The sequence below is a fragment of the Sesamum indicum genome, linkage group LG10 (genome assembly GCF_000512975.1).
Source record: "Sesamum indicum cultivar Zhongzhi No. 13 linkage group LG10, S_indicum_v1.0, whole genome shotgun sequence".
NCBI classification, from domain to species: Eukaryota; Viridiplantae; Streptophyta; class Magnoliopsida; order Lamiales; family Pedaliaceae; genus Sesamum; species Sesamum indicum.
Window position 1 is genome coordinate 1,447,282 of NC_026154.1, and position 25,407 is coordinate 1,472,688.

The 25,407-nt window shown below is 35.7% G+C and overlaps 4 protein-coding genes across 7 annotated transcripts in view; 2 read left to right on the forward strand and 2 right to left on the reverse strand.

The window, feature by feature from the left end:
• LOC105171525 (ABC transporter C family member 4) overlaps positions 1–3,481 on the forward strand; it is a gene marked incomplete in the record, with an annotated part of 6,525 nt that extends 3,044 nt beyond the window's left edge. Inside the window, 9 exon segments of the mRNA XM_020697160.1 lie at positions 6–76; positions 629–1,267; positions 1,347–1,511; positions 1,594–1,888; positions 2,016–2,230; positions 2,309–2,614; positions 2,711–2,774; positions 2,874–3,113; positions 3,193–3,481. Of these exon segments, the coding sequence (XP_020552819.1) occupies positions 6–76; positions 629–1,267; positions 1,347–1,511; positions 1,594–1,888; positions 2,016–2,230; positions 2,309–2,614; positions 2,711–2,774; positions 2,874–3,113; positions 3,193–3,293 (2,096 nt within the window).
• LOC105171526 (ubiquitin-like-specific protease ESD4) lies at positions 4,041–9,413 on the forward strand. Of its 3 annotated transcripts, XR_848584.2 has the most exons (10): positions 4,043–5,184; positions 5,276–5,355; positions 5,439–5,532; positions 5,650–5,748; positions 6,563–6,655; positions 6,755–6,874; positions 7,327–7,430; positions 8,389–8,461; positions 9,084–9,234; positions 9,337–9,413. XR_848584.2 is itself a non-coding variant. In XM_011092675.2 (9 exons), exons 1-9 carry the CDS (start codon positions 4,339–4,341, stop codon positions 9,144–9,146), a joined length of 1,572 nt encoding a protein of 523 aa, XP_011090977.1. In that variant the 5' UTR covers positions 4,043–4,338; the 3' UTR covers positions 9,147–9,413. The 3 variants fall into 3 exon arrangements, 1 of the variants encoding a protein (XP_011090977.1); XM_011092675.2 differs by having other exon boundaries at positions 9,084–9,413; XR_002287879.1 differs by lacking the exons at positions 9,084–9,234; positions 9,337–9,413 and having other exon boundaries at positions 4,041–5,184; positions 6,755–6,848; positions 8,389–8,453.
• Positions 9,976–16,593, reverse strand: LOC105171527 (kinesin-like protein KIN-13A). Of its 2 annotated transcripts, XM_020697161.1 has the most exons (14): positions 16,441–16,585; positions 16,218–16,322; positions 15,827–16,078; positions 15,117–15,338; positions 14,816–15,007; positions 14,595–14,699; positions 14,383–14,460; positions 14,002–14,083; positions 13,418–13,580; positions 12,805–13,143; positions 11,743–11,961; positions 11,071–11,665; positions 10,905–10,970; positions 9,976–10,625 (listed from the first exon to the last, which is right to left on the reverse strand). In XM_020697161.1, the coding sequence occupies exons 3-14, from the start codon at positions 16,031–16,033 to the stop codon at positions 10,443–10,445; spliced, it is 2,451 nt and encodes an 816-aa protein (XP_020552820.1). In that variant the 5' UTR covers positions 16,034–16,078; positions 16,218–16,322; positions 16,441–16,585; the 3' UTR covers positions 9,976–10,442. The 2 variants fall into 2 exon arrangements, with proteins under 2 accessions (XP_020552820.1, XP_011090978.1); XM_011092676.2 differs by lacking the exon at positions 16,218–16,322 and having other exon boundaries at positions 16,441–16,593.
• On the reverse strand, positions 21,729–23,411 carry LOC105171528 (translationally-controlled tumor protein homolog). The gene is made up of 5 exons (XM_011092678.2): positions 23,257–23,411; positions 22,624–22,697; positions 22,375–22,503; positions 22,138–22,295; positions 21,729–22,046 (listed from the first exon to the last, which is right to left on the reverse strand). Exons 1-5 carry the CDS (start codon positions 23,282–23,284, stop codon positions 21,929–21,931), a joined length of 507 nt encoding a protein of 168 aa, XP_011090980.1. The 5' UTR covers positions 23,285–23,411; the 3' UTR covers positions 21,729–21,928.

Genomic DNA, 25,407 nt, shown 5'->3' on the forward strand with positions numbered 1-25,407 from the left:
ATGAGCTTTGAAGGATAAAACAATTCTACTTGTCACCCATCAAGTTGATTTCCTTCACAATGCAGATCTTATACTGGTAAGTATGAAATATTACAAGATATTAGTTAATCAAGTCTCAATTCAGCAGTATCATTCCTTGTATCTGGGAAGAAGGCTTGCGATGCTGCCTTGGAAGTGTACATGTGTTAAAGATGTGGAAAACTGGGTTAATATGTCTGAACAAAAATTCTGTTTTCACTTTCATGCAAAAATTCCATGAATCACCTTATGAGTTTTTCTAACTGATGGAGCAGTAGCCGCCATGAAAAGTTATTTCCCCTTGTTGAGAATCATTAATTGATTCTCCAAATACTGTAAAATCACAAGACAATCACAACAAAATCTTAGTCATTCTTGATATGATTTGATTTTGGAGATATTTCCTTATTTTTATGTTATTCACATATGTAATTCACCAATATAAATAGGTGGATGATATATCATCAAACTAAGAGAGAATCATTAGCCCTTTGGGCATTTGTTTCGTGGACGTAGGTCATACGACAAACCACGTAAATGTTCGTATTTTGTTTCTCTCTTCACTTATCTAAAACTCTGACACCCCTCATTTCTGATACTTGGTGACCAGGTTATGCGAGACGGGAAGATTGTGCAATCTGGCAAGTACAATGAACTTCGTGACTCTGACCTGGATTTCAGTGCACTTGTAGCGGCTCATGAGACCTCCATGGAACTAGTTGAAACTAATCCAGCTGTTTCTAGTGTAAATGTCAAACAAGCGCCAGAATCACCCCACAAACAAGTCCCAAGATCAGTCGAAAATGGGTCGGGCCAGAGTGAGCTTAATGGTGAACCAGGGGAATCCAAATCTGATAAGGGTAGTTCGAAGCTCATAGAAGATGAAGAGAGAGAAACCGGCCGTGTCAGTCTGAGTGTATATAAGAAGTACAGCACTGAGGTATATGGATGGTGGGGAATAACAGTTGTGATACTTATCTCTATATTATGGCAGTTATCCCAGATGTCCTCTGATTATTGGCTGGCTTATCAGACATCTGATGAACTTAACTTTGTAGCCTCTTTGTTTATTGGCATCTACACTGCTATAGCTGTTGTTTCTTGTGTTTTTATGGCGGTCAGATCAGTTCTTGTTGCGTTTTTGGGTCTCAAAACGGCTCAGAGTTTCTTTAATCAAATACTGAATAGCATTCTGCATGCTCCAATGTCATTCTTTGACACAACTCCTTCCGGCAGAATACTAAGTCGTGTGAGTTTCATTATGTGTCGTTCTTCAATTTTCACTTAGATTGATGCATTTCTTGAGAGTTGTTTGTTCGAAATTACAGGCATCCTCTGATCAAGTGAACATTGATATCTTGATACCACTGTTTTTGAGTATAACCATCGTCATGTACTTTTCGTTGCTTGGAATCCTGGTTATTACATGTCAATATGCTTGGCCTACAGTATTCATCATAGTTCCACTGATCTGGCTCAACATCTGGTATCAGGTACGTGAAAATTTTTATTTTTCACTGAATTTAGGTCTCACTTAGAGATTTAGGCCTTTCTTCTGATCATATTGTGATGCAGGGATACTATATCGCATCAGCGCGTGAATTAACAAGACTCGACCAAATTACTAAAGCTCCAATCATACACAATTTCTCTGAAACCATATCTGGTGTTATGACAATACGTTGCTTCAGAAAGCAGGATAAGTTCTTTCATGGAAATATTGACAGGGTGGACACGAATCTGAGAATGAGTTTTCACAACAGTGCATCGAATGAGTGGTTGGGTTTCCGCTTGGAAATGATAGGGAGTTTTGTCCTATGTGTTGCCACCGTTTTCTTGATCTTGTTACCTAGTACAATAGTAAAACCAGGTAGCTTCTCGGCCTTGACAGAAAAACCTGTATCATTTTGGTTTGCAAATTGAATTTCTATAGAGAAATACTATATGCAGTTAACATTCATCTGATTCAACTTCATTCATTTCCCTTTCCGGACCAGAATACGTTGGGCTGTCTCTTTCGTACGGCCTGCCACTTAACTCTGTACTGTACTGGACCATCTACCTTGGCTCTGTTCTTGAGAACAGAATGGTTTCTGTGGAAAGAATAAAGCAATTCATAAACATCCCATCAGAAGCTGCATGGAGGAAAGCCGATTCTGCACCCTCTCCAGATTGGCCTAATCGTGGCGAGATTGAGATAAAGAACTTGCAGGTATACTAGAAAGGCTTGTTTTCAGATTGATAGGTTTCCCCAGTGAAATAACGAACTATGGCATTTAACTTTGAGCAGGTCAGGTATAGGCATAACACTCCGTTGGTACTGAAAGGAATATCTCTAACCATCAACGGTGGTGAGAAAATTGGCGTTGTTGGGCGAACTGGAAGTGGGAAGTCAACTCTGATCCAAGTGTTCTTCAGGCTGCTGGAACCTTATGCCGGCACAATAATAGTTGATGGGGTTGACATATGCAAGCTCGGTCTTCATGATCTTAGGTCCAGATTCGGAATCATCCCTCAGGAGCCGGTCTTGTTTGAGGGAACAGTTAGAAGCAACATTGATCCACTCGGGCTGTACTCAGACGACGAAATATGGAAGGTAACTGATACTATAACTCATCTTTCCTTCCCTCCCGTCTATGTCTATATTAATCAAACTTCTTTAACATCCATGATTCATTTTCTTGATGGCCAGAGTCTTGAACGGTGCCAACTGAAAGAAGTTGTGTCAGCAAAACCTGAAAAACTTGACTCTTCAGGTCAGTTCCTCACAGACTTACTTCTGATCTCATTTTCACTTCGCCTGCTAGTTTCTCAGCTACGTAGGCTGAAAATCACCAGCATTGTTTCTATCACAGTGGTCGACTCTGGGGACAACTGGAGCGTGGGGCAAAGACAGCTCCTATGCTTGGGACGTGTGATGCTGAAACGTAGCAAGATCTTATTCATGGACGAAGCAACAGCCTCGGTTGATTCTCAAACAGATGCTGTGATTCAAAAGATCATACGTCAGGACTTCTCCGCCTGCACGATAATCACTATTGCTCACAGGATCCCAACTGTTATAGACTGCGACAGGGTCTTGGTCATAGACAACGGTCTGTTTTTCTTACACAACGCCTTTTACATCGTTTTCGGACCATTGTTCTTACACAGTTTATTATAATGTTTTGACAGGATGGGCCAAGGAATTTGATGGTCCTGGCAGGCTTCTTGAGAGGCCATCACTGTTTGGAGCACTGGTTCAAGAGTATGCCAACAGATCATCTGGGCTGTGAAAAACTGAGTTTTAACTGATTTTTGCTACCATTATTGTGGCATGTTTCTTGATTTAGTATTTCAATGTCAACTAAAATGGATGAAGTTTTCTTTGGGAATATGTTAATGTTGGAGCAAAAGTCTCAAATATAGAAGGGATAATTACATTTACACTTCCTGAAATATAGTCTATTTATACAATTACTTATGTTTTTTTGCATAATTGCAGAAATCATTCCTGGAAGCAAAAATTTATAAGTAATTTATGACACATCGATATTTTTAGGTGGTGTATATATAATTTTTTGAAAGATAGGGTTGATCTATATAAATAGTTTTACTTTTTACGATAGGTGTACCTGTAATTTTTAAAAAAATATGTATAATTTGTATAAATACACCACCAATGAGGGGTGTAGGTATAATTGTTCGAGTGTAAAATGTAGAATTTTATTATTTTGTGAAGAGAAACAAATTGCATTTCATTTTTTGGGACTATGACCCAAATGAATTAAAAAAGCACATTGAGAACTTTTTCATAAATTTATTTAAATCAATAAGAAATTATTGAAGAATATATAAAAAAAATTATATATAATGCTCATTATTTGTAATTTTTATCATAACAAGTAATGTGAAATTACTTCATGCATTATTATAAAATTAAAACTGAAAAAGGAAAAAGAAAAGGGGGGAATTTATGAAAAAGAATACTAAAAAAAAGAAAAAAAAAAAAAAAAAGTAGTTCCATTCCAACTCCAACTCAGAAACAAATTGTCAGAATCAGAAAAACCACTTTGACGTAACAAACAGCTTTATATTTTCACTCTGCGGCTATTTCCAAATTCAACTTCTTTGATTGCTTTCAATTTCCAAAACCCTAAAAAATTGTTTTTACCGATCGAAATCGTGCCAAAACCCCAAGAGGGGTCTTAATTTCAACAATCTTCCGATTAATATCATCGTATGCAAGTCCCTTTTCCCTAATTGGAGAAACCATCCAGCTCTTGGATGCATCTGCATTCTTCAGCTAGGGTGTCCGCCTGAGTTGGCCATTCTTCAGTTATGGGAGCTTTAACCAACAATAGGAAACGCGGGGACGATTACTACAAATCCCTTGTTTCATTTTCACCCTCAATTGACCATTCATATAGTCACATTTCGAAAAAGCCCAAGCTTTCAGTTCCTATGAGTGAAAAGACCCCAGAAAATAATCGGCCCACATCGTCAATTTCTGTTGTTTCTAGAATTTCTCAGTATCCGGCTGGGAAATCGGGGTTTCTGAGAGAAGTTCATGCCCCGGTGAGGAATTCAAGATTTGGGCTTTTCTCTTCTGCTAAGAACACTGAAAGTACTGCTAGTTCTAAGGAAAGTCCATCTGATAACATGGGAAGATTTGGTTTCTTTCATCGGTATAATGAAGCCAGAGATGTAGCGATTAGAAGTTTGAGGTATACGTCTATTGGGAAACAGAAGGAGCAAGAGGTGATTGAGGTTGATAGTGGGGATGAGAACCGAGATGATGTCTATGATGATTCTAGCATTGAGGAGGTGGAAATTGCCAATTTTGAACAGAGTAAGTTGAAGGGGGAACACGGTGTGGGTGTGGAGAGTTCGCTGGAACTTAATATCAAGCTTGGGGAGAAAGGACTGGGATCTCTGGATTCTTCTGTGATTACGGATGTAAGTAATGCAACTGCAAAAGTAGAAGATGTGGAGAAGATGGGATTAATGCAGTTGGACCAGGTACCAGATGGTCCAGGGCTGCCCAAATATAAGAGGTTGTATGATGAAATAGACAGAAAATATTCGAAGCTGCCTGTCATAAAGTTTAGCATAGAATTATATATAAAGTTTCTGCAACGGCTTCAGTTATTTCGGTCTCAGAAGAAAGAAGATCAAATTAAGAAGGTATTTTTCGTTTATTCTTGCAATTTATTTTGGTCATGTATCTATTTAGGTGGCTATTTTGTGGTGATGATGGGATGTCATTCATCTGCAGAATGTGAGTGAGGAATGTTTTGTGCCTCTTACTGACGAGGAAGAGAGAGAAGTTTCTCGTGCCTTGTCCAATTCGAACAGGTAGTGTATTTCCTCTTCAGTTGAACTGATTGTCTGTGATCTATTTGTTCATGATGCATCTTGTCTCTACTCAACCTTTACAGGAGAAAAGTTTTGGTGACTCATGAGAATTCAAATATTGATATTACCGGGGAAATATTACAGTGTTTGAGACCTGGAGCATGGCTTAATGATGAGGTAATCTTTGTCCTTTTTTTGCGGAATGAGAATTTGGAAGATTTTAGCGGATATGCTGAAGCTGTGTCATTGTAAGATTATGATACAACTTGTGTGTATTACCCTTCTTCTTTGCAGGTCATTAATGTGTACCTTGAATTATTGAAAGAAAGGGAAAAAAGGGAGCCCCAGAAATTCTTGAAATGCCATTTCTTTAGCACCTTCTTTTATAAGAAGGTTTGTTATTTCTCTTCGATTCATTATTTTCAATTTGTTGTCTGACAAATATGTTATGGAAATCTTTTATGCTTATGCCACCTTTATATGGCTGTCCCCATTTGCTTACATTGTTGACTTGCAACTTGATATAGGAAAATTACTTGCTACCTTAACATTCAAGATGCACTTACCTCTTTTCCATTTTCATGCAACTGCTGAATCCCCTTGAGGTCAAAATTTGACCAGTAGCTTCTTATGCTAATAATTCCTCTATTCTGAATAAATAACCTCTGTGTTTAACATTTTAGTCAAACAGGGATCTCTCAAAGTCACACTACAAACAAATTTGCTTGAGTTTTCATTCAAAAATGCAGTGTTTTGGACTTTGAACATTTCTACTTTGCCTACCTTTATGAAATCATGTTAGCTGATAAACATAGAAATTTTCACATTGTTATCATTGAACATGGCCATTTTGTTTGGTGTTTTAAACTCAAGTTCTGATGGTGGGTGCTTGCATAATCTTGCACTGAAAGAAAAGTGCTGATTATGGTCATTTTCCTTTATAAGAGAAATCAAAGCAAAACCTATCTGTATCATTTTTGGATTTAGATTATTTGTGAACTTTGATACTGTAGGTTTCTTTAGTTTACATCACAATGATAGATTTATTCTTAGTAACAGCTCTTAGTTTTTACATAATTATGTCGATGAACTGATTGTTTTTCAGAGTCTGGCAATTTTCTGACTTTTGCATGTTTCTGTCAAGACAGCATATTTTGCACTTCTAAGTTTCTGAGCTGTTGTCGTTTTGTCATTTATTCTTCTCCAGCTGATTAGTGGCAGGGGTGGCTACAATTTTCAATCAGTTAGAAGATGGACCACACAAAGAAAGCTTGGCTATAGTCTTATAGAGTGTGACAAAGTACAGTTTCAAGCATTTTATTTTTCATGGTTAATTGTCTCTATCAAATTCCCCTGCCTTTTCCTTAAGTTACCTCATTCCTTTTGCTTATTTTCGTAGATATTTGTGCCTATCCACAAAGAAGTTCATTGGTGTTTAGCAATTATCAACAAGAAGGACGAAAAGTTTCAGTATCTTGATTCACTCAAAGGAGGTGATACTCGAGTCCTGAATGTACTGGTATGCGTGCTCTTTTGTTAGGCTGGTTGCAGATTTCTCTTATACATTAGCAGGATGCATAATATTTGTTAATTTCCATTTATTCACTTATCATGAACATTCACGAGTACATGCTAGATCACATTGGTCATGCTTTGAGGTTGGGGGGGTTCTGCCACTTGGATCTCGTAATAATGCTTAGGGTGGGAGCACTGCTCTGAACTGCTTTAACATGTTGCAGATTGAAAGTGTGGGGGGGGGGGGGGGGGAGGGAGGAGGAGGAGAGGAGTGGCAGGGAATAGGGAGAAAGTGTAAATGAATAGGTGTTTTGTTCTCCTTTAATTTCTGGTCACTTAAAAAAATTATTGCTCTTAAGTGTCCAAGCCCCTTTTTAATTTCAATTTTGACACTGGGGATCTGGGTTTTTGTAGTGTTTTGCTATGCATTACTTACATATGTATTGTAAAATGCAGACCAGGTACTTTGTTGACGAGGTGAAGGACAAGTGTGGAAAAGACATTAATGTTAGTTCCTGGGAACAAGAATTTGTGACGGACCTTCCAGAGCAGGCAAATGGGTAAAGTGTGAAACTTTCTGAATGTCTAAATTTTATTGGTTTGGAACATGAAACTTGAGATCTGAGATTATTTTGAAATATAAACTTCAGCAATGCAACCTGATTCATGTGTAATTGAACTACTCAGAGCCATAGCATCATCTTGGGGTGGTTTGCTAGTTTATTGAATGGCTTGGATGTTTTTGAGTTGGTGTGGTCTGTGATTATATTTTCTTTCTAAGTGAATGTAAGGTCACCCAAATTCCTTATGGCTCTGCACTTCCAATTGATATCAGCAAATGCTAAATAAATGTAAAATGCTAGAACTGGATGATGTATAATACAAAATCAGGAATGATGCAACATACTACTTGTTATCTTTAATATAGTCATAATTGATTCCTGATTTTTTAATTCCTAGATGACCCATTTGGAGCACTCAATTCTATGCTTTTATAGGACAAGTCCAAGTTCCGTGTTTCTGGAACACTGTTACAGAGATTTTATGTTCAATTGATGTTCTCCTTATTCCTTCAGTCTCCCTCCCTCATTGCAACTGCAAAATTTGTTTATGCTTCTTTGTTTCTCTTTTGCCATGCTTGGTTAGTGAAATGCAAAATGTTGGTACTCCTAATTGTTTCCTACACATGATAATCTTGTCTTACAGTCCATCTTTTATTTATTGTATCTTGTTATCCTATAGTCCCTTCTTTCAATAATTTATACAATTATTACAATTACACCTTATTACAGAAATTTCTCTTGTTCTGTTTTTCTATCACCATTTACGGCTATTGTATATTATTTGAAACAGTAATCTCTGCCATGGTATGCTTATTTGTAAATATGTGGTTGGTGGTGTTGTAAAAAGCATGCATAATGTGGACATTCCAATCCTCGATCTTGTTATGTTTCATTGAATGAATCATGCGAAAATGAGTTTCTTTTGTAGTTATATGATAAACTGCTCCTTAAACAGGTTTGACTGTGGCATGTTCATGATCAAATACGCTGACTTCTACAGCAGAGACATTGGACTATGTTTTAGCCAGGTAAACCTTACACTGTAGCTTGTACATAAATCTGGCTAGGAGTCGTAGCTTCTTTCATTTTTCTTGTTCCTGGCTGCCATCTCCAAGTGGCATGCATAAAATTTGTCCTTCTATTCTGATTGTTGTCTCAACAAAATTCAAATGCTGAATCCGCCCTGCTCTTTTAGACCAAATAACTTCGTGAATTTCAATTGCATGAAAGTCAACCAAAAACACCAGAGAGCATGCGAATGATTGATGCTGTCTGCATTTCTTACGTAAATGGATGATCTTTTTGTTGGTTCAATTATATGCTTGTTCACTGTATGTAAAGATTTCAGGGAGCAAAGAAAGTTTTATTTGCAAATTGAGTAATATATCACTTTGATAGGTATGGAACTGAACTTGGTTTACCAAATATGTTAACAACCTTCTAAGGTTGTGTTTTTTTATGAGGAAAGAGTAGAGCGCTCTCCTTAGTTTGCCATGCAAATCATGCGTAATCCTCTTTTGTTTTTTAAGGGTAGAAAAATGTCATGTATCATGAACAAATTTATGTGTTGCATGCTTAATTTTCTACTGGAAACGATGCTCCCTTGTTTTTGTTACAACTAATGCTGAAATTTCTGTTTCACTGTTACAGAAAAATATGCCATATTTTAGGCGGCGGACAGCCAAGGAGATTTTGAAATTGAGGGCAGATTGAGGAATCGAGAACTGGCTGCTTCATTTGCCATATTATACGATTGAGTTGCAGAACGCAGAAAGAGGAATTATGCATCTGTAGATGAGAAGTATTTAAATCAGCTTTTGTTATTCTCTAAAACATGAATCCTGTCGAGCACATGGATCAATTGTCATGATCACAATGAACTGATGCAACCTTACCTTTGCAGTTGCTGGCCTTCTGCAAAATATGGCACTATTGCTTGCTTGTGAAACTCAGATCATAAGGCAGGTTATCCCTATCAAATTGTACATGAATACCTATGCTCAGTGATCGGGTACCCGAGTGACTGAAAATTATGGTTTGACGCATTTATTCTTTTTAACTTAGGTCTTTTACTTTAGAAAGATGTGTATAGTAAAACTAGAAATGTTTCACTGTCGGGGTGCCTTTGTTTCCTTAGGAATTGTGAATTCATCTTTCAAAAAAGTAATTGATTTGTTTATAGTCATTTTCTGATACTATAGGACAGAAATCCCACGTTCTTAGTTACCACTCTTGAACTTTGAGTTGCATTTGCTTCCCATAGCAATCATGTCAAACTGGACCTGACATTTTACCCCATATGCATTAGAATTGCTCGTGATAGAGAGAAACTACTCATGATTCATCGAAGGTTGTTATGAAGAAACAATGATTAAAAGAAACTTATTTCCAGTACATTTCAGCAATAGGAAATTTATAAACAATTGAAGTCAACCTGTAGGCGGTTTGTTTTCAGGTGACTGGAAATTTAATTTGCAACTATTGAGCTACATGCTGAAAGCCAGAAGTCTGAGTAACAGATATTCCTACAAAGCAACACGCATTGGACCAGGAAAAGATATCATTTCAGAAACATTTTCATTATACATGTTGAATACATGAATGATTTAAGCCAAGAGATACGGCAAGCAGCTCAGCCACTCAATTGTTGAGCTCAGAAACGGGAAATATACAGTCTCCTCTAATTATAAAAAACATTCAAACACTTGGTTGTTAAGGGCACAGAAATGAGAAATGTACAGTCGTCATCACAAAGTATAGAATAACATCCCTTTGTGAAGTTGCAGCACCATAGTTCACATTAGATTTAGGACGTAACACTTAAAGTATCAGGTAGTCCCGGGTTGAGATTGTTTTCTTCAATGGTTCTCATCTTTTATATTTTTGTTTTGGCTGCTTCACAAATACAAACTTCACTAGGCGACGTATGTATACTTGACAGTAGAAGTAAGCTATAATTGGTACAATAAACAAGAACAGATATTATTTTCAATGGCTTCAAGTGTTGCTTTAGCGAAGTACCCTCTTTCGACTCAGTATCTCCTGCTCTTTCAGCCGATGCTGGAACCTTGCTAGGCGAGCTTGAAGGCTGACCAGACTAGCTGCTTTGCGTGAGAGCACAAAACTCAATTGTGTCACATAATTGTCAATGTGGCTGCCTGGTTGATCCACTTCTGCCAATAGTTTCATTTCCTGGCATGCAAAGCAAACAATTCACCTTTTGGACACCACAGCTCCAAACTTAATTTCATTAGTAAAAGTTGTTCAGTTTGTTAGTTACTTGTTTTAACCACAGCTTTTGCTATTCACTTTGCAAGTCATTGTAGCCAACTTCTCAAGTCATTTTCGTTAATATAAAAATGAAAATCCCAAAAAAAAATAAAAAAAACAAGAATTCAAACTGATTCTCCAATCAAATGAAGGTCAATATCAAATAAAGAAGTAAACAGAGGAAGGACAAGTATTACTTACTTCACGAACTATCTCCATAGTATCTTCAATCTCTTTTCTATGAGCGGCTATAAGGGCCTCTTCTTCCTACACAAGAAAATATATAGTACATAGTGAAAATGCATTTAAAAGACTACTGATGCAAAAAACTATATTGATCATTCAAAAGAGACGGTTCAAAACCAACCTCAAGTATCTCATTGATACTCCCATCAGGAGGTGGCTCAGGTTCATAGCGTTTAGCACCAGTACTAGCTGCACTAGAATTGTTTATATTTTGCTGCTTATAACTAGTGGTTGAGATATCCTGATTTTCAATGTCTTTTCTTGGCCCATGCCCCAGCTTTTCATCCCTGTAAACCTTTTGCCGAGGTGGAGAAACTTTCTGCACCTTCTTTTCTGTATCACTTGAACTCTGTGAGTACCCAGCTGAGAACATCTTCTGACTGGTAGAACCCTTAGAAGCATTTCTGACATCAAGTCGTTCCCGTTCCGAACCACCAGCAGCCACACCACTTTCGTCACGGCCATTAAAGTTAAAATTGGAAGAAAAGTTGGAGGATTGTTTCTCATCATCTGTAGAAAAATTGAAAGATGAAGTTTCCTTATCTATGACCCTTCTGCTTGTATCCACAACTTTAGATTCTTGATTTTGCTCATAGACATCCTCTCTCTCAGCAGTAACAGGTAAAGTTGGAGTCGATGAAGATTCCTTCGCACTGGGTGGCAATGAACTAGCCTGATCCTTCTTTGGGTTTCCACTTTTGGATAGACTTTTAACCCTGTCAAATAATAGCCATTTCTTTAGCCTAAGCACGTCAAAAGCACAAAAAACACAATGAGAAAGAAACAAAATTACCTGTCAGCATATCTCAAAGTATTGAGGGTATGCTCACACGAACCAGCATTTGGAGAGATGCAAGAGATCATAACAGTCCTTGAGTTGCCAACAAAGGAGTCACGAAGCACCTCAGTAAGTTTGCTTCCGCGGAATGGGATGTGAATCTGGTCATTATCAAGAGCACGGATACACTCCTTGAGTGCCAATAAACTTTTGTTGATTTCTGCTCCTTCAATCCTGTATATCAATAAAACATAGCATCTCAAGCTGCTAAGAATGCTCAATGGGCCAAAGAACACAACAAAATAGCAGTCCAATCAAGCATTATAGGATTCTCTCTTCAGAAGGGTTTTTCTGAAAAGGGTGGGAAAGTGTGAGGATGCCACAAAATAGTTCTCCGTACGAAATTGACAAGTCAATTCTGCCAAAAAAATATGAAATAACCTTTGTATTGAAATCCCTGCATAACAGCTGGTTCTACTTCTAATGTAGTATAGAACAGCCCAGTACTTGACATTTATAACGAATTAGCCACAATTAGGATTAGAATCCCATCTCAAACTTGACAGTTGGCCACAGTATCTTTAAAGAGCAAGCATCTAAAAGATAATTCTTTGGATCAGATATCACATAAAGGCGTAAGAGTTTGTGCTTCACCGGATCAAACATATGTAGTTCATTATCTCTAGAAACTTGATACTTCATCAGAGCTCACAATCTTTGCTTATGCATGGGTGCTAAACAACACCATCAATCAACTCACAATTATGGTTGAAAAGGAAAACTATCGGAAGGAAAAGGAAAACGTGGATGGCTGCACAAACATCTGATGGAATGCAAGATTAGCCTGATATCCAAATTGATATTTGTGAATAACTACAGGTCTGATAACCAAATGGCACGATGCACTATCTTTAAAATAGGACATACCTATCAAATAAGAAAATTAATGTATAACCATTAAAGTTTCCACAAAGCAGAAAGAGCAATTCGATAACATTCACTTTGCATAGCCAAAATCAAGGGGTAATACGCAAAACACAGAAGCCATTGCCTGTGGCTGACTGCATAAATCAATACCGTGTTTGCCGATCATTATCTGTAGTGTCAGCACCTCTTTCACTCCCAGCAAGGTCAATGAAAGAAATTTTGCCAACAACCTTTCCGCTCCTGGATTCATTTCCCTCATTAATATTATTATTCCTCTTAGATTCTTTCACCTCAGGGTGCCTCTTGACAGCCAGTTGCAAAATTGCGTGTGATCTCGAAGACTCTTCATTTGCACCTGTAGAACCAGTACTTCTAGCTGCATTTCCCCTCTCAATATATTCTTTCACAATATGCACATCTGATACTTCAAACTCCTGCAGTCCAACAATGCAAACTTGCTGTCTACCATCTTCCCTCATGCATAGCTTCCTACATAAGAAGAATCCAAACGTTAGCATAGAAGTAAAATTGAAAGGATAAAAGAATAAGAGTCCAATACTGGTAATAGCTTCTGCATATCTGGTGAAATTTAGGATATGGTGAGGTTAATATCATAAACAATCATTTTGGTCATACCTATATAAAAGAGTATTTCATAAATTCAGCATCTTAGTAATGCAACATCCCAACATTATTTTAGCAACAATTCAAGGCATTTATAAAGTTCAATACAGGACAATTGAAACCAAGTTAGAATATTAACTTCCTGTCGCTGAGAAGATCGAAAAGTTTTCCCCCATATATCTCAAAATAGCTAAGCCACAACTTGAATCTTTGATTACGATAAACTGGCTGATGCAGAAATCTAACAAGGTCTTCTGCTGCTCTCAGAGGTAATGGCTGCATGGTGTATGTCTTGCCACTCCCTGAGCAAAAATGGAGGGTAAGTAATTCAGCTATCTAACACAATTTATAGGATCCAAATCATAGTCATAGATAAATGTAACAAAGACAGAAAGAAAGAAATTTGCAGCAGTTCAGTTTCTTGACAACAGAAAAGCTGGAGAACTATTTAGTCACCAGAATGGTTTCATGAAGGTCTTCAAGGTTGTTCATAATTTAGCTCGATGAGAATAAAATACTGCAAAGTTCACATTTCCTCTTTTTTCAGCAGAAAGAGTTCATGAGAGGAGCTCCTAAAATCTAACTGACTTAGGATACAGCTGAAAATGTTGGAAATTCACCAAATCGATGATTCTACCTTTGTTTGCATGTAATTGATAATTCAGAATAGGAAAAGAGTCATAACCCCTAGACGTACAACCAAGAAAAGAAAGAGATGCACACCTGTCTGGCCATATGCAAAACATGTTGCTTTGGTACGTTGAAAAATGGTGGGTATAATTGGCTCCACTGTATTACGGTATACCTGATAAGGCATGTAAAAAGAATCTTAGTGAGAACATATAAACAGAAACGATAACAGTCCATCCCCACTTAGTTCCCGAAACTCTGCCTCCCGCCTTGAGCATCCCCCAGAAGAAAATAAAAAAAAATGAATAAACCACCTAACTAAAAAGCAGAAAATTTAAGAACATATTTTACACATGTACCTATGACTGAGGAAAAAACTATTGAATTTTTAAGAATGGAAAATTATCATGATATAGTAATGGATGTTAAACAATAATGATTCACAGAATAAACTTATAATTGAGGAAGCTATACCTCATCATTAGTCACATGTTCATCTAGAACTGCATCAAAACAGAACTCATGTTTCTCCACATATGCAGTCAGGTCGACCTTCATGAGATTCACAAATGTGAGTTCCCATGTGAAAAATAAGGAAAATTATAAACACAGATCAAAATTAATCAACCTCGGAAAAATAACGAACAAAGTATAAGAGTGTCTCAAGATGCTAGCAACTTGCCGACCTTTAACTTGGGCTCGTGGACAGTTAAATAGGCATCATCATACACAGTCACAATATCATCTTCTTTGCGAGAAAGTTCCTTCTTGTTCAGAGGCCTCTTGCGAACCTGAACTCAGTAGAAAGATACACATTAAATTTGGTATTTCAATAGACAATACAGGCATCACACCAAATAGCATCCAATTTGAGGGTAATTCAGATCAACACACTGAATTGGCATACCACAACTTTAATCTTAGCCACATTGTTTTCCCTTGTACTGGTTTCTTTTTCATTATTAGAAGCTCCAACAGGAGCTTCTGCATCTGTTGGCCCTCTCTGCTGCTTGCCAACTGTCCCATCAGAGTCACTTTCGAAGGCTTTGGTCACAGCAGGCATGAAAGGTGAAGGTTCAAATGGCTCTGTGATAACATGCTAAAAGAAAAGATAAATGAAATTTTCATATTAGCCTGGAGGCAAATGGGCGTTCCTAGTTTGATCATGAAGAACAAAATTTTCAATGTCAATAGTAGGTGTGGCTTACATCAGATAAGAGCTCTGTGTCATCCATAGAATGTAGATCCAAAAGTCCAGCTCCAAAGTCCCCCCTAAACTCAGGAGAATAAAATCCCTCTGATGGAGCAAATGCGCCTGAACTTTGTGCACTTGGGGTGTAAGGCTCAGAAACAGTTTCACCATTGAAGTTGAGATTCCTCATTAATTTGAAAAGCCTCTGTTTCTCTTCTGCAGACTGTGGTGCATAGCCCTTCATGCATCATCAGACTCTCCCAATCAATCACGAATTCAACTGGTTAAATGTATGCTGAAAGCAAATAGGCCATCTCTCACTCATCTCCCCACCCCATGCAAAAAAGAAGAAACAGAGCATCCAAGGAGTATCTCCTTACCAATATAAAAGTCATATTGGCATGGTTAACAGAGCTCTGCTGAGCACAAATGCCAGCGAAACTCCGGTCAAGAAGTGCAATGATACATGAAAAATAATACTAAAAAATCTCTTTCTGCATAATGAACTTTTGCATTCTCTTCCAACATCCTATAATGCAATACAAGCACACAGCGGTACTAATGCACAACAGAAGTTCCAGCTTCTGATGAAAATTCAAATCTCCACATTCCCAATTCCCGAATAAATGAGAGAACATACTCATGGCGTAAAACATAATTCACCAAAAGCAAATGAAATAACCATTTCCAGATTGACAAAAGAGAAAAATAGAGGAGTGTATTTACCTGCATTAGGAGGTTAGGGAGCAGTCTATGATCAACAGCATTAGATGCCATTGGAGAGGCCAGATGCTGCAATCCGGCAGACTGGAGCCACCGCGCCATAACAGCATCCCCCGCATCTCCACCGGACACCCCTGGTCCTGCATTCTCGTAGAGTGCGGTGGCCGCTGCCGCACTGCTCTGCTGCATCTGGCCACCCATGTGGCGCATCGATCTCTTTTGCGGAGCCAATTTTCAAGATCTACTTCTTCCACACTTCAACAACGAAAAACACAATGAATCAATACCAATTGATTATCCCATTACTAATAAAAACCGAGAAATTAACAACATTACCTTGCCGCAAAAATGAACAATTAACAAAAAGAGGTCAAGTTTTAAAAAATAAACATACAAATACGAGAGAAATCGAAACCAAAGCAACACATCAACGTTCTTCGCACAATCAATTGAACCTTCAATTCTCCAATTCCCAAATTCTTTAACCCAAAACGCAATCCTAATAAGATCATCGCCGAAACCATAATGCATTCAATCCAAATTACATAAACCAAAAAAAAAAAATAAAATAAAATCATGTAAAGAAAAACAGAAACATCAATCCATATCTCCGCTACCTGAATCAAAATCAATCCAACATGAAATGCGGACAGATCTGAGAGTCCAAAAGAAACCCTAAAAACTTTTTCGGTTGGCAAAATTGCCGAAGATTTTTGTTGAGATTGCTTGATAGAGTGGAATGGAGCGTCAGAAAATGATGATTATATATATATATATATGTTGTATATCTACATGTGTGTGTATGTATGTATGTATGTATATCTACACATTAATGTGTGTATGTATTTTCTCTTTTGCTTTAACTTTTGGTGACACACAGAAATTTTATATATATATTAATCATTTTTCTTTTTGCATTTTATATATATAACATATATTTCTGCAACAAGAAAGTTTATCTCACAATAACGGGTGGTCTAACTTTTTGAAATAACGATTAAACGGCTCATTTGAAAATTTAGGAATTTACTTTTTTGCCCTTTACATTCACATTTACTTATCAAATATTAACATTATCTCTAAGGATTAGCTCCTCAATTATTTTAATTAAAATATTCAACATTATACCCGAAAATAATATAATTCTAAATAACTCATATCAACGTTTTTCAGTCGAGAATTTTGTAAAATATTTATGAAAATATTTAATATAGATGATACACGCAATAATTATCAATATTATTCTCATTTTCTTATCGCTGAGGTGATAATACATGATGAGTAAATAAATTTATTATTTTTAACTTTTAGATAAATTTATTTTTATTTTGATTACTGTATGCTTTTCTGAATTAATGTATATATTGGATAGCATTAGAATCCAATGATCATATAATGAATAGGAATATTCAATCATTCACTACATTGCCATTTTTCATTATTGACACCACCAACCAAACTTTCACTTTTCTTTGAAATTTGAATTTTTTTTTCTTAATCCCTTTTTGCATATATTAATGCAAAATTTTATTAAGTTTTCTTACATCTAAAGAAGTCTAATCAAGAACTTGAAATTTTCAAACATGAAAATGATGAAACTCTTAGCTCATTCCCATTTCACATTTTAGAACTATATTGGTGTGGCTTTTTCCTTTTTCTGAAAAGGGTTTTTGCTTTTGATTTATGCCATTCAATAGAAAAAAGTAATAAAATACTGTAATTTTCAATCAAATGACTTTCATCAATATAATTTATTACCACTCGCTAATAAAAGGTATTTGCACAAACATTTTCAAGAATTCAACCTTCAAACAATGTTCGTTTATGACATAGCTTGCGTTTTTTTATCTAGTTTATGGCGTATTTCTCGAGAATAGGCTAAAAATATCAAACTCGCAAGGCCTTTTTTCCTTCTCTACTAATAAGCATGACTAGGTGAAGTTACGTCTGTACGGTATAAATTTAGTTGTCCTGCTTGGATAAGATTCCCCTCTTGTAGCTAGTCATGGAGGGATTTTCTCCGATTTGCATTTATACGAAAGAAAATTAATTCAAAATGATGTAATCTTTTTTCTTACACTTACACTATGAAAAGAAAAGGCCAAAAAAAAATCATATATAACTCCAAATCCTTATATCAAACTTGTCATCAAGAAATTACATCAGATAATTCCAATACAAAATCCAACCAAATTCAAGTTTATTGATTTTGCATAGACGGCAATGCAGGTGAACATCAAAACAAACAAAGAAAGGGGAACCAACCAAACCTGATTTGGGCACAACCCTACCCAATCATCCTCAAAATTAAACAACCATCCCAGCAAATGGAAATTACATTTATGGCCCGGATGGCCAATTATTATTTAATATTGGGTCCCTGAAATTTATGATCCTCCAAGTTATGGCAGCAGCACAGCCTCCAAAAAGTTGCAGTTGGGAGCTGACAATTTTGGCTTTCCAAGTTGCCCAATGCTAATTAATACTACTCGCACTTTGGCTTGTGCCAACAAACTCTTACCTTGGATTCTCTCTTCCTCATCCATTCATCTCTTCCATTTCTTCACTTGTCACTTTCCTTTCTTCAATTTTTACTCATCACAAACCTCAATCTCCTTTATATAAATTATTATAATTTCTTTTTATAAATTGCATATACACTTTAAAAAATATCAACATCATCACCCATAATTTTTAACAAGCAAAATATGGATGTGATTTATAGAAACAGATCATCATATCGGGAGATGTAAATATGATTATCCCTTTTTACACTCTAATTTTGTCTTCTACGAGCTGTTCATTTCACCCCATGTCATAGATTTTAGTTCAATTTGCTCCCATGATATTATATATATCCACCTGTGATGTTACAAATAAGCAAATTATTCTCCTATGAAAATAAAATAAAAATAATAATAATATATGATTTCAACCTTCAAGACGCATGCTATTAATTTATGTATGTATGTTGTTTTTTTTTAAAAAAAAGAAATAATTAAATTAGATTCTAACTTATACCAACTGATTTTTATTCATTTTAAGCCAAAATCATGTCATCTACTAAGATTTGGACCTCTATCCGTCTAATAATTCTATATAAAATATTCAATTCGAGATTGGCTATTAATTAATTATTGTACTCTCTTCACTAAATATAACATCTACATGTGCATGTGAAGTGGTCTACCAAGACTTCCTCACGGACTACCATTTAGCACTAATCTATATACCACTTTTGACCTCCCACATAATTAAGTAAATTTAGTGTCCGAATCCTAATTATTCAACTCAATAAATTACACCAAAAATATAAAGGTTTTTGGTATTTTAAGGGGCTAACAATTTATCTTTTACCATTGTTATAAACATAAACAAACCAACGTTAATTTAATTTGCTGCTATTAAAAAAATAATCCAGCGAGTAATGGAATTTCTTTTTTTGTTGTTGAGTGGACCGTTATAATTAAATAATAAATTTTGTTTATTAATATGTTAATTGTGAATATCAAATATTTATAATTAACGATCAATTATTGTTATTAAAAAAAACACTTAAAAATTAATGGGAAAACCACATCGGGACTAACTAAACAAGGGAGTTATAAGTATTTAAAAGTTTATCAGCAGAAAAGAGCAACATACATGTAAAGACAATGCCGTAGTTTTCAACTTAAATTGATTGTCCAAATGGAAGCCAAACACAATTTGATCCGGTTAGGAGATCGAGGTTGCCTCAAGAATAGTCCAGATTTGTTGGAAGATTCCTAACAAAAACTCTCAAATGATTAAGTTAGCTGGAGAGAGATCAAATAGAAATATATGAATATAATAATAACGCACTGTAATCTAAAATAGTTACGCGAGTTTTTATAAGGTCAACTGTTCATACTTACACGGCTTTCACGTGGCGTGATTCTGACCTTCAAAGTACAAGATGATCAACAGTCATGGGGTGAGCTTGGCCAGGGACAACGCTTGCGAATTCTTATCCCATAAGGATAATTTGCAGTATTTTGATATTTTTATCGTTATGATTAATACATTCTCACAACCCAGAAGTCGTGAGTTTCAATTCTACGCATATAGGTGTTAGTCTACTTTTATAGTAGTATGTGTTTGTTGTTTCTTTGTTCCACCTGTTGTTGTCGACTGGTTTAAAAATATTGTTGTACTGAATACCGAATATTGTAGTAATATCTTGCTTGCCTTAGAGATAAGATTGTATTTTTCAAAAAAGAATTATGTTGTTAGAAATTGCAATCTTCTCTACAAAAACAGAGAAACAGATATAGGAAAAAATTGCGGATTTTAATTCTTGAAAGGGAATTGCGACATATACATGAACATGATGTGTGTGTTGCAGTAAACGTAATTGTATTAGAACTAGAAATATTGCTTTAGCTTAAAGTATCCAAGTAGTAGAATTTGAATGGAAGTCGGCATCAATGATTGGCCAATGCCCACCACTCTAACATTCATACATTACATACATACAACTCTATTTGACATTGACTCACTCACTAACTTCACCTAATCATCACTTCCATTTCTATTTCACCATATAATTAAAAATATAGAATTATTTTATTTATAATGTCCAGCACGACCCAATTAATTAAAATACCTTCTCTACTCTCAACATTTTCTTTTTTATGACTTCTATTTTTTTTTTATTGGAGTGTGTATTCTAATCCCTCATATTCAATAAATAGTACATATATATATATATTATAGGAAAAAACATCATGTTGAGAATTTTATTACAAAGCCATCATGAAAAATTTAAGATTGAGGTTTCATGATTTAGTTTGAGATCATATGTTGAGTCCATTCAAACGTATGGTTATTTGTCTCACTTTTGAGGATAATTCAATAGTTCGGGCACAAGATATTTTTATGAGAGGTTTTGTGTTCGAACATTGGGTGCGCGATGTGTTCTAGAAAAATAAATTGATTGGTAATTTATTTAAATTGAAATTATGTTGATAGTTCAAATGTAGTAGTTGATAACTTTTGGGGATTTTACACTCTCCTCCCCTGAAGTTTAGTGTAATTATACATAAACCCTTTGTGGTTTTGAAAATTACATCTAGCACCTCTAAAGTTTGATTTCATCTAATAAATAAGTTCCCTCCGTCAGTCAAAGTTCACTAAATTTGTTGATATTAACAAGAAAAATTTAATGAATATTGATAGTTACCCTCGATTGGCTTATTAAAAATAATTCTTTTCGAACTAAATTACTTTTACAACGATGAAGATATACCTCCTCTAAGACATATTATCACGTGAAAACATATGAGGATAATTTAATCATAAAAAAACTTATTTGACCCATTATAAATTAGTGTTAAATCAATTGAAGTACATATAAATTTTTTTTTATTTTTTATTAATATTAACAAATTTAATAAATTTTCACTAACGAAAAAATTTATGTATTAAACAGAAGCAAACTTTAAAAATACTAGATGTAATTTCTCCTTGGGCCTTGCACCTAATGCGCGATAGGATCCTCAGTGAGCAGTTAAGGAACAAATGTTCATGTTCAGACATTATAATTATCTTGGAATCTGAAAAATTGCTTGGTAGAGGGGCACAGCGGTCGGGTATCGTTGGCAGGCTGCTTCTACTCTTTTGATTATTATTGTTATTCATATATCTCGATTTGATGAATAACAGAGTGTTCTATTACAAGAGCAAATCACTGAAACAAGAACATGAACATGAAGAACAGTTGCAGCCCTCTTTCTATTTCGGTACTTCTCATATCGACATTGAGGATGGGCACATCACATAGGCCCGCGTTTGCATTATTATACCAGAAATATAAACATCCAAACTAGAAGCAAAGGAAATTGGAAGGATGAAGAATGCGTCTGGCACCCTATGTACAAAAGCATGGAGGGAATCGAGCATATTCAAAGAAATTACATATGAAAAGTAAATTATGGAGACACAAAGAGCAAAATTGCTATACTTTTACAAGTCAAAGTAAAAAATAAAAAAGAGCAACAGAAACAAACATAGAAAAGTACTAATATTATATAAAAACCAAAAACTAAAAAAATCTATAGTTACTCGGGACGCCGCCCTTGCTACTCAACACTTGATTTCCTTCAGACCATGCGCAAGGTACAAGAATGTTGGATCGACGGCACCTTCCTTGTAGTACGCAAACACCAAGGTGCTGTCGTCCGCCATGCTCTCTCCGACAAAACTACAAGAAAGAACATTTATCATTGCAGTAAAGCAAGGTCCTTACAGCATGATGAGAAATTAATGGAAAGGACTAGAAGTCGGTTTCTTACAACTGGAGGTCTTTGATCTTGGCAAGCAAATACTTTGTTGCTCCCTCAATGCTCTTTTTAAACTGCTCCTGCTCCGCACCTTCCAGCTTGGCACACAACAATTTGATGTACTTCTTGATGTATGCCACAAACTGTTTTTTGTCGAAAGGCGGTTGCTCCTGCAAAAGCTGTTGTTAAGCCAAAAACGGCAAAACTATATCAACATAAGTACCACGTACAAGACTATGGGAAACAAACCTGGAGCCTGAAGGTATCAACAATATCGACCACTTTGACAGATTGGTCGTCCACTCCTTCATCCTCTTCACCACATTCGGCGGAAGGATTTGCACCTATGTCTACATCAATAGCTCCCTTGACCACCCACTGTCATCCGCAAGAAAATTACAATACAAACTTTATAAAGAACGCAGATCACAGAAGGTTGCTAAATTGACAAACATGTTTGGCTTGCATTAAGAAATTAGTTAGGGGGAAGATCTTAACCTTTCCCTCGACTTCCCAAAGAGCTCCATTCTCAATTTCCTTATATGGAAAAGAGTCAGAGAGAAGTTCATCACCTACAATAATAAATAGCAACTTTAGCAACCACCAAATTTTCCGAGCAAAGAAATCCACATAAGGGACCAGCAAATAGCAGATTTGATCTTCACAACCCTATCAAACACTCCCAACATGCATAAAGTAAACCTTCAGCCAAAACACAGAAGAACTCATATGCACAATGGAAAATTGATCTTCCAAGCTTGTAAATCATCTGCAGAACACACCTCCGGCCAAATATACAATTTCTGAATCGTTAGAGCAGTATTGATGAATTGAGGAGCAAATAAGTATCGTGAAACGAAAGATATATTTGAACTAATCAGCAAAAAATGACATGATCTTTCTAGCAAAAACTAAGAGACAAAGCAGCCAAGAAACAAACTCCAATAATTCAAAGAAACGACGTAAACAGAAGCAAGAGATCTATAAACCAAGCACAGATTCAAAGTTAACTTAATCAAGAATCACAACCCACATAAACCAAACACTTAAATCACATAAATAAATCCACGGTAAGAATCAAAAAGAAAAGGTGGAACCCACAAATTCAAGTACCCAGAAAAGACCAGTTACCTGTGAGCAAATCTTGATAGACCAACATGATTACAGAATTTCAGTGGATTCCAAACAGAAAGAAAGCGCCTTTACAGAGAACGAGAGATTGGAGAGAGTGGGTTGTGTCAACTTTCGCGTAGGCAGCGAGTATTTATATCGGCGAGGGTGTGGGGGAAGAAGAGATTGAGTAGGAGTGGGACATGGGTATTATTAAATTGACAAGAATTCTCTTGAACGTACGACTGTTTTGCGACCTGTGTCGCTAGTTTGATGTTGTGGGCTTCGTTTCCCTGCAAGCGCTGAATGAGCTTGACCAGTGGCCCAATCGGCCCAGATTAGGAAGCAGACCGTGTCAGAAGTTAGTGTTTGAGTCCTGATGAAGATGGATCACATCAGACGAACAGATCCACGACTCAATATCAATGAAGTTAAATAAGAAGATTATGTAGACAAATTTCAAAGGGGGAAATTGTAATTTTAATCCAACACCATAGCATATGTTGTATTTTCAGTTTTGTAGTTTATGAATTTAAGCATATTTCATCCCCAAAGATAACAATTGTAGCATATTTAATTCCACAAAATGTGCCACAATTTTTATGTATGAGATAAAAAATATTATAATATTTATCATACAGAACTAAATATGCTAAGTCGTAAACTATGAGATAAAAAATACAACATACCTTATCGTATGAGACTAAAAGTGCAATTTTTTCAAATAAACATATTATGTAAGTAACTAAGAATCCAAGAAAGCTACTTTCAAAAGGATAATTCATAATAATCCTCTACAACTAACAAATATTAGAAAGGATACATATAGCCCAAGTTTGAAGTTCCTAAGGTTGATTCTTGGGTCATTTTTTATGGTACACGCCATGGGATAAAATAGTGATAGATAAATGTTGGTATAATTGAATAATCCCATAGTTACCGGCTGAATGAAGAATGTAACGTATGGGAACACATGTACCAAAATACACATCAATCACTATAAAATTGTTGTAGGTTTTTATCTTTAAATTCATGACAAGGAGTATTCCAATTTTCAGGTTCTAAGCTAAACAAGAAAGATAGGAGTGGACAATCTCAGATCTTTATGAATAAGGAGGAAAATTTGTAATAATTATTGATGAAAATAACGTTGTCATTTGAGATATTCAAGAAACAGCGGAGAACGAGCAAACTTAGAAAGAATATACAAACAAACATAAATTTATAGACGTCAAGAACACCAATAGCCCTTATCCAACAGCCTTTGACGTCGGGTTCCATTATTTTGACAGAAATGATTGTTGAACAGACGATAAAAGAACCAAAAAAAGAAAGGAGTAGGACCATTCATCGAAGATAAAAAGGCACCTGCACAACACTCAAGTATTTAAACATGTTGTTATATTTACTTTTACAAAAAGTACAAATTTCAAATATACATTTTACTAATAAATTTTTAAAAATTTACATACTAAAAAAAGTTAAGATAATAATCTGTGTCTCTACTCGTTCTAGTTGAAGTCAAACAATATATATGGCTAATTCAAGACAAGCTAAGCTAATGTGTCAGTGTAGGATCTTAGACGATAAATAATATTTATAATAATTGAGTGCATTTTTTTTCATTAATTAATTTTAAAATTTATTATTCATAATTATCAATAAAATATATAGATTTATTAATTTATTAAATAATTAATGATAAATAACTTTCTAAAATTAAAAAAAGAAATATTGATACTTATGTGAAATCTATATATATTAATGCCGGTGATGATAATAAACAGACAGTTCAAAATGCCTTCATGGTGGGGAACTTCTTTCAAATAGACCCACGAGCTGCATCTTACATGATCGGGTGAGGGGAGTTGAGAATAGACTCAAAGGCCAACACTAGAAGTAAAAGTAGAAGCCTTCGCGTACCCAACACCAACGTACAAGACATCTACCGGGGCAAGAAGCAAAGCCCCTGGACCTAGTGCTATCTACGTGAGGGAAAACAGTTGAAGGCCAATACATAGTGTGGGTGAAAAAATAAAAAAACTTTGGTGCCGATGCCATCGACATACTTGTAGGACGGATAGTCATTTTGAACATCTATAATTATTGTAACTTTTTGGTATGTCAAATTTTTAAATTTATTAATAATTATAATTAGTTAAATATTTAATT

Bases quoted from the DNA above. Each gene is read 5' to 3' on its own strand.
- LOC105171527 (XM_011092676.2), bottom strand. From the start codon at position 16,033: ATGCGCCACATGGGTGGCCAGATGCAGCAGAGCAGTGCGGCAGCGGCC. The intron at 15,339-15,826 runs GTAAATACACTC...TGATGCATGAAG, and splicing joins TCCCTAACCTCCTAATGCAG to GGCTATGCACCACAGTCTGC. The intron at 11,666-11,742 runs GTAATTTTGTTT...ATTATTTGACAG, and splicing joins ACTTTGAGATATGCTGACAG to GGTTAAAAGTCTATCCAAAA.
- LOC105171526 (XM_011092675.2), top strand. From the start codon at position 4,339: ATGGGAGCTTTAACCAACAATAGGAAACGCGGGGACGATTACTACAAA. The intron at 5,533-5,649 runs GTAATCTTTGTC...TCTTCTTTGCAG, and splicing joins GAGCATGGCTTAATGATGAG to GTCATTAATGTGTACCTTGA. The intron at 6,656-6,754 runs GTACAGTTTCAA...TTATTTTCGTAG, and splicing joins GTCTTATAGAGTGTGACAAA to ATATTTGTGCCTATCCACAA.
- LOC105171528 (XM_011092678.2), bottom strand. From the start codon at position 23,284: ATGTTGGTCTATCAAGATTTGCTCACAG. The intron at 22,698-23,256 runs GTAACTGGTCTT...TTATTATTGTAG, and splicing joins CTATCAAGATTTGCTCACAG to GTGATGAACTTCTCTCTGAC. The intron at 22,296-22,374 runs GTTTGTTTCCCA...CAGCTTTTGCAG, and splicing joins TTGATACCTTCAGGCTCCAG to GAGCAACCGCCTTTCGACAA.